The following is a 16,312-nucleotide window of genomic DNA, read 5'->3' on the forward strand; positions in this document are numbered from 1 at the left end:
CTGATATTTTATTTGTAGTTTCTTTTTAATTATTCGTTTTTATCGTACTGACATAAGCTAAGCTTAACGGTCATCATTGTTAATTACATATTGTACCTAGTTTTTGTTTTTATGTCATCCTTATACCTGATGTATACCATACTTTAGGTTTGCCCGCATTTTATTTATCTTTTTGCAATTTTATAATCTAACGTGACTCACAGTAAGAAATAAAAAGTTGAATTTCTCATAATTACTATTTTATTGGTTTCGTATTCACATTTCTCCTATTTTAGTTACAAAACAATTTCCATTTAAAACTAACTGCCAAGAATTTGTACCTAAACCTAAGTCATTGCCAATTTATGATTATACACAAGTACTACATTTTATACAATACAAAAATATAAATAATTGTATATCCACAACATAGAGAACGAGAACAGATAATATTTCATACATTTTCTTAAATATAAACTGCACAATAAATGGTAACTTTACAAAATTTGCTAATATCATAGAGAACTCGTGTCGATTAAGAATATTTTACTGTTAATACTGAGTTAATACATTAAAGAAATAATATAACCTAGCACAATAGAGCTTGTAATGTAAAAATGACGACAATGACTTGAAGCAAAATGTACAAACCCAACACACGAAGAGTCTATAGCCTAAAATAATTAATAATCACACTTTTGACATTGTAAAGTTTCCCGCTTACCTATTCAAACATCCAATTATTTGACTGGTTACCCTACATAACATTACACAACTTAAAATAATCTTAAATTAATTAAACTTTATTCATCACTTTAGTACAGCTTATACAAAGGAATGGTAAGAAAACTGAGAGTTTAGGGAAAATATAGTTTTTTTCTTTACACATTATAAGGCGGTTAGACCGTAGTCCGATTTGATGACTGGCTGATTAGTCTGGTTTATTCCAGAGCCGCAACCGGTGGGGACCGGCGAACCGTGGGCTGCCAGGCTGGCTGCCAGTCCTGGGTCCATGCCAGCATGCATGCCCATCATGTGGAGATGATGCTGCGTCATAGTATGCCCTGGCCCCATCTGACCCATAGGACTGATCGACGGATCATGCGAAAGATTCTGCGCACCAACACAGTGTAGTTCGTTCATAATATTATCTGTAACATTCTCTATACTATCTGGTCGTCCGTTGTTGTTTGATTTCTTCTTATCGTTGTTGTTCGTATTCTTATTTGATCTACTCTTTGGTGTGCCTCCCTTGGCCGTGGTCGTGATCCCGGCGGGATTAGTTTTTCTCCTAACGTTTTTGGTGTTCGGCAGTTTGTTGTCCTTCTTCCACTTCATCCGTCGGTTTTGGAACCAGATTTTGATCTGCCTCTCTGACAGGACTAGAGTGTGGGCTATTTCTATTCTTCTTCTTCTCGTTAGGTACCGGTTATAATGGAATTCTTTTTCAAGCTCTAGAATTTGGTGTCTGGTGTATGCCGTGCGTTGTCGTTTTGGTTCCATTCCAGGTTGAAATGAGCCATTTGCTGAGGACAAAAAATAATAATTAAAGAAACCTTTTAACGAAGTTATTGCAGGTAGGTAAATAAAAATCTTATCAAACGTTAACTGTTGGTTTCTAAATAGATATTTTCTTTTAATTAAATAATCAAAGTCATAGTTAGTCTTATAATAGAGTTGGAATCTAAGTTTTAATTTAGCGCATCACTGTTTTGCTTATTGTTGTTGTAAGTATAAAGGCAATTGACAGTAACCGTTCGATGCAATGGCATTCAGGTTCGAGGCAATGATTATTCCATCATGAAAGGTAAAGTCATATAAATACATAGTAGCCAAATAAACCACCAAAAAAACCTTCTCCTACAATACCTATCGATAGCTAAATTATGTACAACAGCTACGCATAAACATCGAACCTAAATATGTATCTAAAAGATGGATTACACCTAGCCTATCTATAATTCTATACAGGCAATTAATTGTCGTGTGGTCAAGTTAGGTAGCGTGGCCTGCCAGCCTGAATAATGCATAGCCTTAATTAATGTGCATAATAATACGTGTGCGAGCATGAGCTTCCTTTTTTGTTTTGATTAATTGCGTAAAGTAAATTATGGGAGTAGTTGCCTTGTTAGAGGATAATTTTGGTTTAATTACCATGTATGACTTGGAAATATATGTCGTTTTTGGAAGTTGTGATAAGAAACATGATATTTGTTGCTTGTCAAGAAAGTTTGAGTCTTCTCAAGAATTGCAGAATTGAATTGTTTAAATACCTTGAGGGTACCTATAGCTGCTGGACTTAAATGTTCATAATAGGTACATAAAGCTTAAACTGAGCGCTAGCTGAATTTGTATCAATAATGTCTTGTTACTATAGCACTTTAGCACCGCTGCAACACACACCAAGTACCTCTATATTAATACTTGTTTTTAGGGTTCCATACTTGTGTATTTTGTAGCAATAAAATTTTTGTTAGCGGTAGTAGCTCGTACCATGGTCCGTTCGGATAGATTTTCCCGTCTCGCTCTCGCCAAATAGCAATGTCTGTACTTTTTTTTACAACCGATATGTTCGATATATCGCCTTTTTTATTCTAGTTTTAATTTGTAAAAGCGCTGCGCTAAGTCTGACTGAAACGAAACGCTGCCTACGAAGGTATTGGCTATGGTCTGCGCGCGCAATTAGTGTCAATTTGAACTCGCCAGAAGAAGGCACATTTTATTTCAATATTTTATTAATTAATTAAAACCTACTACATCAAGAGAACATTTTAGTTGTGCTGTGTTAAAGAATATTATTTTGTGTAATCCGTGCGTACTTGTGACTTTTTTAAGACATTTAGCTGCTGCTGAAAACTTTCCACGGGTTCGCTATCGCAGAGGAAAGGCATGGTGAGTCTTTTGTAATTAATCTGGAATGATAAAGGCAGTATTAACCGAAAGCCCATCTTTCTGTGCCCAGTTTTTTAGGTCATTCTAAACTTAGCCAGTTTCTCCTCATACAGTCCATTTGCTATAAAACTTTTCTTTGCGTGGTTCCGTGACGCCACACGATATAAAATAACACTTCACTGCTTAAGTACATTTTCACTAGAAACAGGGCTCTGGGCTTACTGGATTTTTATAGATTGTGGTCATTTATAGCGTATATTTTGACACACGCAAGTCCAACTCGCACTTGGCCAGTTTTTTTTTGATCATCAATCCACAATATCCACCGATACAAAAGAAGTAAAGAACACATATTTTTTTACTCTTGGCTAGTCTTTTTGCGTGCGAAGTTTATGTGACTAAAGGTTGTTCGTCTACCCAATTGTTGCTTTTAGACCTATTATACAGTTAAAGTGATTGTTTATTGGTCTGCCTACGTATTTCCAACAATTTCAGCCCTATTCTTTCTTTTACAATGCGTATATAGAGCTAATAATTCTGCCCACAAAGGCGTTTTGTGGAGTCATTTACGATGTAATTTCCCAATTTCCTACCCGTACTGTAATAAATTGATACATTACATTAGCGAAAGAAATAAAAATTAAGGAAAGTTATACTTTATACGTAGTGCAAGTTATGTATTCAAGTTGTTATATCGGATGTAACTAAAATCCTGTACTATAATGTTATTCACTCGGGTGTAAAGACATCACAATAGAAGTTAGAGAAATATTTGCTGTATATTCAAATACTTACTCTAATGTATTATATAAATAAATTAAAAAAAAATTGTATATAGGATTTAAGATCAAAAGGGGCGGTTTTTGCACATACTTATCAAATACAATCACGGGTATACAAAATCAGGGAAAGTCTTTCGAGAAACTTTGGAATAACTAGTTAGATTTTTTTAGGTGTAAATTTTTCTAAACACTATTTTTGGGTTCTGTAACCGAAGAGTAACAAACGGAATCCTATTATTGTCGCTTCCTATCCGTCTAATTGTCACAGACTGACTGATGCTAGATCAGTTATATTATTTGCTAATGTGTTGATTTACCCCTTTTATCGTTCGGAATTTGAGGTTTCTATATTAAATTTAACCGTTACACAGAGAATGAAAAGAAAAAACCAGCTACGAGTAAGAGCGTGCCGGGCACGCTCAGGATTTTTCTAAGGATTTTGTATTTTATAATAGGTACGGTATTTCCAAGTGGGAATATTTTACAAGTTATAGAGGCTGCTATTTTTTACTCTTCTCTCTCTCTCTCTCTTCTCTTCCTAAACTACTAACATTTCTTAAGAAAACTTAGCCGTAATAGTTTTCCTTGTAAATATTATATTTACTAACATCGTGTTGTTAAATTAGATATTTCGCAGCGGACAGACGGTCAGACGGATGGACGGACGGACAGACAGACAAACAGACATGGCGAAACTATAAGGGTTCCGTTTTTGACATTTTGGCAACGGAACCTTAAAAATTAAGGGTGTCCCATATAGGAACCGTATTATTTATGGCTCTACTTTATGAACTTCAACATGAGTCTAGATCTAGTTTGATTTTTAGTTAAACATGAACTCACACTTGGGTGGTTTTTTTAAATTGTTTTACCTATAACTTCCTTGAGGAACCTACCTACCTAACTTTACACCAGCGAATTATCGTACAGGATTCCTGTTACACGCTATACAATAACCGTTTCCTAGTTTTATTGTTACGTATTTATAGTAAAGCAAAATGATTCAAAGATCATTTAAGTCATTTTCTGACGCAGGCGGGTAAAAACGACAGCAAAAAATGTATCCTTTTTCATTTTACTTCATTGCAAAGTAATTTTGTATTTATAGGCCGTACCTACATAATCACCGTCATTAAATTAGAAGGATTAATCACACTGAATATAATTGCTTAATAATACAAAGGCGATGATCTAATATTTTTATGTAGGTATATCTATCTACGTATGTGAGTTCTCTTCAAATATAGCAACTACGACTTCACTCACTTCTACGTAGTGATAAGATTGTTTTGAAATTTTTTTTAACAAATAAATTATTCTAATTGCATGCAACTAAGTAGAACTAACTTAAAATACATAAAAATAGTACACAAAAGAAACTAAAAAAAATATTTAACCCTTTTCCAGGCTCTGCGAATTTAGATGTGCTAACTAAATAAATCATAGTTATATGTTGTTTACCTGTGAAGGAGTAATTTAAAAATGAATAATATTTTTAACGAATTCAAATTATTTTGTACCATATTGTACATTTAGTAAGGTCGAATATTTGTGTGTACATTTATGTGGTTGCTATATGTGCTATGCCTGGAAAAGGGTTAAAGCATTCCCTTCAAGCAAGGTACCCTTAGGTAGGCAGCGTTCCCTTTTTGAATAGCTAAGTTAAATATCGTCCGAGGATGTTGCCAGCTCTACGGTCCCTCTGACGTCTACTAACCACTTTGTTATTTTTTTATGAGGTTCAAAGCGCTAGGAAATTTAATCTAGGTATGTACCATCAGCCAAATAAGTGGTCTATCAATTTTTAAACAAGTTGCTATCAAATGAACATGTCGCTAAAGTCGAACTTTCAAGTCGACAGACACGTCTATTGGCATTATTGATTTATGACACGCAAACGATTATCAACATTAGGGTGGTGGACCACATATTTGGCTGATGGTACATATTTAAAATTGGATAAGCATAATAATATGTAGAATCAATTACTAAAAGTGCTGATAAACTTGAGCATTCATTTATAATAAGCATTCTAGCGAATGTTAAATTACAGGTAAACGCTCAAAAAATAAACAGGAGTGTTTTAGTGAGCATTCTAGCGAGCGCCCTAGCGAACATTCAAGCAAAACGATGGTAGATTTGCTTCGAGCTTTTTGTCGAGCATACGTCCGGTGAATAATAAAATTTTTGACGAGCATTTTTATACTAGAGCGTTTCTTAGAATGATCGTGTATTTAAATGTTTGTAGCAATGTTTGGCTTTATGCTTGGCTCGTTGTTCAATTCAACAAATTTAAAAACGGCGACTGCTCAATGTTCTGTTACAAGTAAATGCTTAACACAGATTAAAAATAAAATGTTGAATACTCTCAGTTCAAACAGAACCGACAACAATTCCCAACGTCTACCACAAATACGAAATCAATCTAAGCGGGCGCAGAGAGGGACGGCCACAAGTTCCTCAGTCCGGGAATTTCTCAAGAATGCGAGGCGCGGTTCGTCTGAGGCGCGCCGAGATTGCCCGAGTGGTCAGGCCTGATGCGGGTCTATGCAGTACATATATGTACATTGTGTACAAATAGGGTAGGTACCTATCTAGTCGGGAAGATGGGAAGAACGTGGCTTGTACTGGAGCTAGCTTTGTGTATACGTCGTTCCTTTTGCGTATAGTTATGATGGTGCTTTTAAATTGTTTGTGACGCACAAGAATAAGATGAAAAGAGAGTAATTATTTAAAAATTAAACGTGTTCCTAAACAGAGTAGGTACCTAGCAATCTTTCAGTTTCGTGAATTTTGCGTAAATATAACTATATTATTTTTTCTTTCCGATGACGATGACAAAGTACTGCTCATTATTCGGCCGTTGATGAGTTGCGACACGACTGAAACAAATCGAGGATATGGACGTACAGACGTATTTTAAATTGGAGATGCGTTCGTTCACTAAATAGCTCACATGATATTATTCCCTTTGAGAGCATAAAAATAATATTGGCATCAATAATACCTGGTCGACCGAGCTAAATCGATAGTTCGCCTCGAAAACCCTATAGCGACTACTCAGCAAACCTACCTTAGTAAGTCCTTGTACAAAAATCGTCGTTCGAAGACATCGTCCATCAAACACAACGCAAGACCGCGGAAAAGCAAACCCGTTACCAGCTACCGCGGCCCCGCTTCGTTACCCGCGCTATCACATCATCAGGATGACAATCTCAATTGAATTACCGGCTACCTGCGACGAGCGTGTGGTCTCATGACCGATCTCACAATCTCAGGTCGATCTGGTTATCGAACCAGCTTGGTGGTCCGTCGAACTTAGCTTATTGTTCACTTGAAACAAATGACGGTTGATAAGGGCTTGGTGCGAATGTGGTGTAAGCAATTTCTTCGCCCATCGATCATGGTCGTTTGATAAGAATGCGCGAAAGGATACTTCTGCGCGTGAATCAGGTTTGGAATTATTGGCGCATCTTCACAATGTGTTTGCATGCATAATAAACGATAAAAGATATTTCTTTCGTGTTAGTAACTGGATTAATCAACTTTTGTTGCCATAGTAACGTCTCCTGCGTTACCTATTAAAAGTTTGATTTTATGGGCTACAAATCCACTAAAAGTTATAATAAAATCACGGGATTAAAAGATATTTTTGTGTTCGTGTTAGTAACAATGGATTACCTGACTACAACTTTTGTTGTCCATAGTAACGTCTCCTGCCTATTAATAAGTTTCGATTTACAAATATATCGAAACAAAGTTCCACTAAAAAGGGTGGAGTTGTGACAGTTTTAAGGCGATTCGTGGTTCATCTCCTACTAATACATTGCAAACATTTTTCTAAGAAATTGTATCACTGATGTCTCCTGCGTTACGGGACAGAATACAACACATAAAAGTTGGTTGACCCAACTAAGGCTAAAAAATATTCTTAGGGGCTGTTTCACCATCCATTGATTAGTGTTAACTGGCGGTTAGGTGTGATGCCGTCTGTATTTGTTTTGTTCGAATAGACGGAGACGGCATCACATTTAACCGTCGGTTAATGCTAATCAATGGATGGTGAAACAGCCCCTTAATCAAATAAATATTTTTGAGAAATACTTTGGACCTTAATAATATTAAAATATAAGTTTAAAATGACGTCGACCTAGATACTACGAGTATCTGTAATTAGTATATATGTAGATCGACCAACCTACGTACCATTTTCGATATACTACACCAACTTAACAAATCCTGTGGTAAACTCAAACCAGTTTGGCCTGCAAGAAGATACATCGACCTGAAGTTAGTGCGTGGTAGCAAACTTACATTGGGTCAGATATTCAAAAGTGAAAAATGTCGTATAAGAATTTCTTTAGCAAATAGTGAATGTAAGAGTATTTGTTTAAGTTTATTTTGTATAATCATTAATCAAGTTCTTTATGACAGTTGACTTAACTCTTACAATGAGTTATTGATAACTTTCAATTTTGATTTGCGCATTCGAATAAAAAACTTGCACATGTCTACCTACACTACAACATAAGGGCGGTCATACTTCACTATAAATCTTTTACAAATATTTTCATACCAAACTCAGAAATGGCTGTAGACAGTTAGGAAATAATAGTAAAAATAAATGTGATTAAGTCGAAAGTAGGTATTCCACAAAACCCAAAAAAAAAAATTGTCAACTGAGTCATTCTTTAAACCGTAAGTTTAATAATTTGCCAAACATGCATTTTTGTGGTACTTTTAAGCCCCTTCTATGATTGGTCATCTAATAAGCATGGTAGTAAAATGTGCCAACATTTTCTTCTATATTAAACTATACCTACTACTTTTATCCCCTCACTGACGGGACAGAATATAGATCCACCCAATTAACATAGGTTACAGAGTAGGTACAATTGCATATTTGCAAATAGTAAATTTTTCGATTTATTGAGATCTTACCCAGACGATTATATCGTAATATCAATTTTCAAGAAAAAAAAAGTGTACGGCAACCGGTATTAAATTCGGTCAAACAAACATTCCCGCATACAACAATGATGAATGTTGTCATACATGCATAATTTTACAACGACCAAAAAACCTGTCAACGGAGAGATAAAATGAATAACCTGCCACTACCTCAACATCCGTAATAAGCGCGGAAATGGATTTATTATTTATTTTTAAACCTCATTTAAGGCTACGTGAATAATTACTTGATATGAGATTGCTAATGCTTTAATGATTGGTCACGTCAGAATTAAAATTCACCAAAATTATTTATAAGAGTTTACATTTTGTTTTTGCAGGTGGTAGGACCATGTGCAAGGTCCGCCCGGATTGCTACCACCATCTTGCTCGCTAATCTTGCCGTGAAGCAGCAGTGCTTGCACTGTTGTGTTTCGGTGTGGAGAGTAAGACAGCCGGTGAAATTACTGGCACTTGAGGTATCCCATCTTAGGCCTCTAGGTTGGCAACGCATCTGCAATCTCTTACCATCAGGAGACCCACTTGCTCGTTTGCCTTCCAGTCGAATAAAAAAAATATTACGATAGAAATAGCGCATTACCAAATTTCTTTATCCTGGTGCCGTGGAAGCTCGGTAGGGCCCTGGTGTGGGACGCTACATGCGTTGATACTTTCGCTCTGTCCCACATCCAGGCAACTAGCTCACAAGCCGGCGCTGCGGCTGATCAGGCCCAACTCCTCAAGCGCCGCAAGTACTCCTCTTTATTAAAAGATTACGAGTTTGCGGCGCTTGCTGTTGAGACTCTAGGGCCTTGGTCAGCCGATATGAAGTGTTTCATAAAGGCCCTTTCTTCCCGGTTGATCGACACCTCTGGGGACCCAAGAGCTGGTACGTATTTATCCCAGCGGATCGCACTTGCGGTCCAAAGGGGTAATGCGGCCAGCATCATGGGAACTCTGCCACAGGCAGATCTTTTGGACGGGGTTTTCTTTTTATAATTTTTATTTTTATAGTAACATCTTAGATATATTTAGTTAAGGTTTCTTAGGTAAGTTTTCTTTGTCTTCTTCTTATTAGTATTATTTTATTTAAATCATTGGATAGAAATATACTCAGCGGCACAAAATTTGACCCACTTTACATTCAACATTACCTACCCATTTCTGCATATATTTGCATATTTTTTGCCGCTCAGTACTATTGCGTTTATCTAGCAAATTATTACCAAATTTAAATATCAATTACTTGGTTTTTATAAGGTTTTAAATTTTTATTAGCAAATGTTCCATATTCCAATAAAAACAAATAAAAAAACATAAAAAAAACAGTTTAGTACCTACTATTAAATTATGCATGCATAAGTTTTTTGAAATGCATTGTCGGAAACATTGAATTTTTATACTAAAAAAGAGAAACAATTATTATTTTGTTTAACTATTGTGTCTATTGTTCACGTCCAGAAAGAAAGTGCAGAATGTTTGTAAGTGTCATGTCTTCGAGCAGCAATTTTTTACATTTTTTAGCAAAACAGCAACTCTTTAAAAGCTTAGCAGTCTTATGGGAAAACAGGGGAATAGTTGTTGGTGACAAGAAACTAACTAATCTCCGGTTCGCTGACGACATTGTCCTTTTTTCCCGAACAGCCCAGGATAAGACCTCGAATGAATGCTGCAAGAACTCAGCACTGCAAAGCTTTAAGATTGGACTAGCGATGAATAGGTCGAAAACCCAACTTTATGACCAACAGCACAAAACGAAGGTATTGACGAGTATACAGGGTGGAAAATTGAGATGGGGCAGCAATACTGGATTAAAACTAACTTTAGTTAAAATGTTCAGTTTTTAGTTGTCTACATACTGTTTAATTTTCTTAAAGCATAAAGGATTCATATTGGTAAAAAAACAACATGCAAAGTTTCACTTAGGAAATTAATACCCTACGAAATGTATTGAAAAAGTTTTCTTTGATTTGTGGGTGTTCTAGTACGCTTACCTTAGTTGGTCTCAAAGAGTGTTTAAACATTGCCCTTGATAGAAATGGGACCGATTGGCATTAAAAAAAAAGTCAAATCTGTCAATTTTCTCGCTGACTGTATATTTAATCAAAAATCTGTGAATGTCGATTGTCATCACTCAAAAAGTTAGTAAAGGTCTCCTAAGAGCATTTTCGCGTAGCAGCAAGGGATCTAGTAGCTGCCCTTGCTGCCCCATCTCAACTTTTCACCCTGTATAATTATACTTGGGCTAAGTAGTCTCTTTTAGCAACCGACAAGGTAAAGAAGTCGAAAGACCCGTCGAAAACACCTGGAAGAGCTACTAGTCCATGAAAGAGGTTTTGAAGGTAAAGCTTCCAATAACACTACTTAAGCGAAAACTCGTCGACATGTGTATCCTGCCTGTTCTAACCTACGGTCCACAAACATGGGCCCTGACTGAAAATCAAAAGTCCAAATTTAAGGTTTGCCAAAGAGCGATAGAGCATAGCATATTAGGTGTAAAATGAATAGACAGAATCAGGAACACTACGCTGCGCTCAAAAACACGCATAACCGACGGTACGAAAAAGACTGCTAAGCTAAAATGCGACCGGGCTGGACACGTCTGTCGTATGCACCCACAATAGTGGGCTCACACAGTTACTTGATGGGTGCCGGAGAACGACCAGCGACATCGAGGCAGACCGAGAAGGAGGTGGCCGGATGATCTGGACACGTACGCAAAGGACTTGCCTGACATTGCGTCATTTGCGTCAGAACGGGAGTTGTGGAGGTCAAGAGGGGAGGCCTTTGCCCAGTAGTGGGACACTAAACAGGCTTTTTTTTTAAAGCAAAGAAATAAGTGACTCATTATTTAATCAGTATCATGAAGATTTTTTAGGAGATGGGTGAACAGGTTTGACTGAACTCTCCCTATGATAGTTTTTCGGGATTTTTTAACTATAGTTGACAATATGTTTCCATACCTAGGTACATTCGATACAATCGATGTTAAAAAGTACCAGCATGATTACATGAAATCAAAAATTCAGATGAAAAACCTTTACAATTCGCCCGGACTAATTCGGCCGGATGTTCTGAAATATTCACTATTAATAACTTATATTGCCATAAAGATATGCTTTGAGATTTAAATTGAAACCTAAAAGCAATACAAATGAGCCACATCTTTACAACAACAAAACATTGCATTGCATATCACTATAATGATACTATAATCACGATGAAAAAACTTTGACAATATCAAACCCAACTACGAAAAAAACAAGACACGGCTAATCTTCAAAGCAAATTCTCGACCGCAAAACTGCTATTCGAAAGCTATAAAAATAAATGGCGCTCATTAACATGAGTGTTGTGCCTTTGTCAGATTACACAAAGGTCCTTTCCAGGACTCTAATGACATCGCATTAGTAATATGTCACAACACATCAAAAGACATTCTTAAGGGCTCCAGTATCCAAATATTTTGAGGCAATATTTATTGGTTGCAATTTGTTATGTGCTTCAAGGACCAACAAGAGTTAAATGCGTTTAAAATGTTGGCGTACAATGTAAAAATTAACCGCCAAAAGGTAACTAATGTGACGGCATTAATCTCGCAATCTTGAGAGCTTTGATGCCTTTTGCACGTGTTTGAGTGGGATATTCAAAAACATTTTGATGTTCCATTGTTAGCCTCAAAAATACAGTGTCACCGGGCAATAAAATTATGAAAATAAAAGATAACTATTTTTTGTCTTCGCGGCATTCGGTTTAAATTTAAAAGGGTTTAGAAAGAAGCTTGCGCCCGTGGCTATGCCACTGTGGCAGAATTTCGAATTTCACTAAATCCGTTCTTATTCCTAGTCTACCTACATCATAAAAGTAACTTGCTAAAATATTAGCTTACCGGAAGAATTTGAAGGATTTGAGCTGAGCAATGAAGTGCCAGTGGGTTAAGATTTTTAAAATTGGTTCGGTTGTTTTGATTGAACACCTCTTAAAAGATTTTCATAGGAATTTTTATTTTATAATGAAGTCATGCCTTTGACGCGATACACTTTGTACATTGATCAATGTATGTACCTACATACCTAATGGAACGATATTCGATTATTCACAACGAAAATTGTTGTTTTTGTTGCTATGACTTCAAAAAAAATATCTGTTTGTGGGGACAAGATCGTGATATTTACAGTATTAATAGATCTAGTATGGCGCCCTTTTGGCGCCAGGTGGTAACGTCATGCTAGATTTTAATTAAAATGAAAAATATGTAAATTAATACAACTGCGACCCGTTTACTGACGGCCAAAAAGATAGTGATATTTATGGGACTACGAGTATAATTAACCGATTCAAAATTATAACGATCAAAATAGCGACTAGCAAAAGAGCTTTCTTAGTTGTAACTTGTCATTTGTGGAAATGTTATTTTTTGCCAAACCTGTTAGATTAATATAAAAATATAAGTATTATCTTAATCATCACATTAACCAATGTCCATTTGAAACCTTGGAAAGCTGAAATTAAAATAAAAGTGTCCTTCATGATGTAACCAATGAATAAGAATTCCCTGGGGATAGGGTGTTCTGTATCGAAAGCGAAGCTTCGGTTGCATGGACCAAGGCTTCATGTTGAATATTTAAAATTACAACTGGAATTTTTGCTTTGACAACAGTAGGTAACAGATGAAGATGACGTAAATGTTATTTAATTACTTTTAAATAAATCCGCAACGTGCTCTCAAGACGTACCTACCTAGCACTAGAGATTTTTTAATTGAGCTGAGACTAGCTTGAGTTGATTTTTGACTAGGTACTTGTCGTAATATAACAAAAACGTCATTTTTTTTATTTTGATGGACTGTTTTCGCTAAACCTACGGCACTTTGTACGGCACTCCTGATAATCTTAGAGGTCTAGATTTGATTTTACATTTTCAATTAAAAAGTACAGATAAATATCTATGTCTTAATTGACGATTAATCTCCATTAGTTGTAGTAACGACTGGTAAGTGGAATTACAGCATCGGTTAAGAGGTTACATAGATGGTGTCCTATGTCCGGTACAGCATTTAATGAATCTTCATCAGGTATTTATCTACCTATTCAATCAAAATAGGTAAATGTAGGTAAGATTATGTCCCGACCAATACTTACCAACACCAGCGACGTGTATTTTCTTCATCCAAGGATAAATAACCCTGTCATTGTTATCAGAACATATAGACGAATCATCATCTTCGATGGGCGGACTCTCCAAAAGTAGCCTTTCATCGTCTAACTCCGATGCGGGAGACCCTTCTCTCCCTAACGCATGAAGCTTTCTTCCTGCTGGGCCGCTTCTTCTATATGTCTCTCAAGCCTTAAGCCTAATTCAGCTAGACCTGGAGCAACATCTGAATTATGAGATGGAACGTAGCCATGGTCGGCGTCTGACGGATGTGATGGTTCTGGTGGTCTTGGCGGCGGTGCCACTGGTGGATGCTGAGGGATCGGGTGGTAATAACCCCCATAACCATAACCAGAGCTCAGCTGCACCGGGGCATATTGGTGCTGATATCCGTACTGCAGATGCTGATGTTGGTAGTATTCTCCTGGTGGAATATAATCCGCTTGGCTATATATTCTTCTGATGGAGGGAACTTAGGGTCCGGTTGGGGCTGATAGCCTCCGTTCATGAGGAACGAGCTCATTGTGGGCGTGGCCGGAGAACATCACCTCCGCAACACGTCTGCTAACATGGCCGCCAGTCAAAGGTTATCAAATGGCCCTTTTGCTACAAATCTGCTCGAATATACCTACAGCGTGATATTTTGTTTTTTATAAGAACAAGAACTGCTATTTCACTCTGAGTTTTTATTTAATGTGTTACTATCACGTCTCAAATGCTTAAGTAAATTCGTTATTATTGAAAATAGATAAATCATTAACAATTTTCAGTCTTCACGCTTAGAATCCAACTCACGTCAACAAATCTCGCTAAACCAAGTGTCACTTGTTATCAATACACTTGATCTTCAAGTTCACAAAACATTTTAAAATCACTGTCGCACAACTTTAGCCAGTTCACTCATAAAAACTGCAAAGTATTTATTTGCAGAGTCATTTGATTTATCACTTTTTGATAATAAACAATGGGAGCGCCGCGCGCGCTCTCTCGCCACGGACATTTTGAGACAATATACACTGCCCGACACGCGGCTAGCGGGCACTCTGTCACTTTAAGGACTCCTATACATGTTCATCAATTTTTACATACCACCTTCCATTTTTAAGGCGGAGCTGCTCTTCAGCTGTCTTTACATAAACTCACGAACCAATTCCACCTTTATGACAAACGCTGTAACTTCAAATTGAATCGTTTGCTCCACTCTAAAGCACCAAACCGCAACAGAAACGTTCCCCCTTCCACGCGTAAACAACCCAATGCGTGCGAATGAAACCGAGAGTATTAGCTAACTATGAAGGAGCAATAACAGTTCTATACCTGTCTCGCTTAGTCATAGTCGCTTTTTTTATGAGAAGATAAGAGAAAGAAGTTTCACTCGCGCTTTTGCGCAAAAGAGATTAAGAAGCTGTTTAATAATACAGAATGAACATGGTCTCTCCTAACGACGCAGCGTTTTTAAATATTTAATATGCAGTTTCTTTTATTTTTCATTAAAAACTGCTATCACTACTCATAACAAGTGAAAATAAATAAGATAAAATTAATAGTCTGTGATGCATACTAAAATTGTCAAACCATTATAAATATTTCACAGTTGGTTAATAACACAGTTCGTGGTGACAATGACAACTTAATGCCATGCAAAATTGATTTAAATTAACTTGGGTTTTAAATTAGGTAGGTAGGTAGTGATAATTTATGCTGTATGATAAAATTTTTATTAGATAATTAATATAATTTTTTGCAGGTATCGATTTCTTCTTTGATATGCAAAATTATTTACAAGAATTAACAGCCCAGTTTTGCAATAAATTCGCATATATGAAAGTAAGTACCATGATTTGAGTGAACATCTTTGGATGCAACACCTCGCAATTAATGTTCTCATCCTTTAAATCAAAAAGAAATAAATATCGTGCGTGGGACAACTGACACTAATCAACTAGGTAGTCCCAAAATAAGAAAAACTTTGTGTCATCATCATCATCCCAACCTATATACGTCCCACTGCTGGGCACAGGACTCCTCTCAGAAAACTATATAGTAGGAATTGAATAATCCCAAGACTCGACAACCACGTAAAGCTACTTTGAGCTTGGCTGTAGTACTTGCAAATTAAACACATACTTAGATCCAAGTGACTGACTTATTCTGTAACAAAAAATACACGGTTGACTATTATCATTGTCGCCTTATGAGTTAAGAATACCAACATAAATACAGCAGTCTCTTTTAAAAATATGCCCACTCACATTCCGTCTACTAAAACCTTGATCACATCACTAATTCCTCATAATCCGGCGTGCACTAACTAAACAAAAACAAAAGCATAATCACTAGTCATGCCGCTAAGCCTATCATGCCGCGTAAGCCGCCAATACAACAGTATAGACCAACCGACAAGGGAGCCGACTAACAAATAAACAAAAATGTCCGGTGATTTTATTGAATTAGACGATCACAATAGCACTGGCTGAAAACTGCTGCGTCATGGCAGCGGCTTCCAAACGGCTGCAGCCACAAAAGGTGGGAACACCCGCTCAATGGGCCACTGA

General features: G+C 36.7%; 1 protein-coding gene across 1 annotated transcript in view; it reads right to left on the reverse strand.

The window, feature by feature from the left end:
• Window positions 1-233: 233 nt before the first annotated feature.
• The window catches only part of Dfd (homeotic protein deformed), a 28,147-nt gene continuing 12,068 nt past the window's right edge, over window positions 234-16,312 (reverse strand). The window contains 3 exon segments of the mRNA XM_074096912.1: window positions 234-1,505; window positions 13,745-13,924; window positions 13,927-14,216. Of these exon segments, the coding sequence (XP_073953013.1) occupies window positions 868-1,505; window positions 13,745-13,924; window positions 13,927-14,216 (1,108 nt within the window). The 3' untranslated portion in view covers window positions 234-867.

This window comes from Choristoneura fumiferana, chromosome 13, assembly GCF_025370935.1.
Source record: "Choristoneura fumiferana chromosome 13, NRCan_CFum_1, whole genome shotgun sequence".
NCBI classification, from domain to species: domain Eukaryota; kingdom Metazoa; phylum Arthropoda; class Insecta; order Lepidoptera; family Tortricidae; genus Choristoneura; species Choristoneura fumiferana.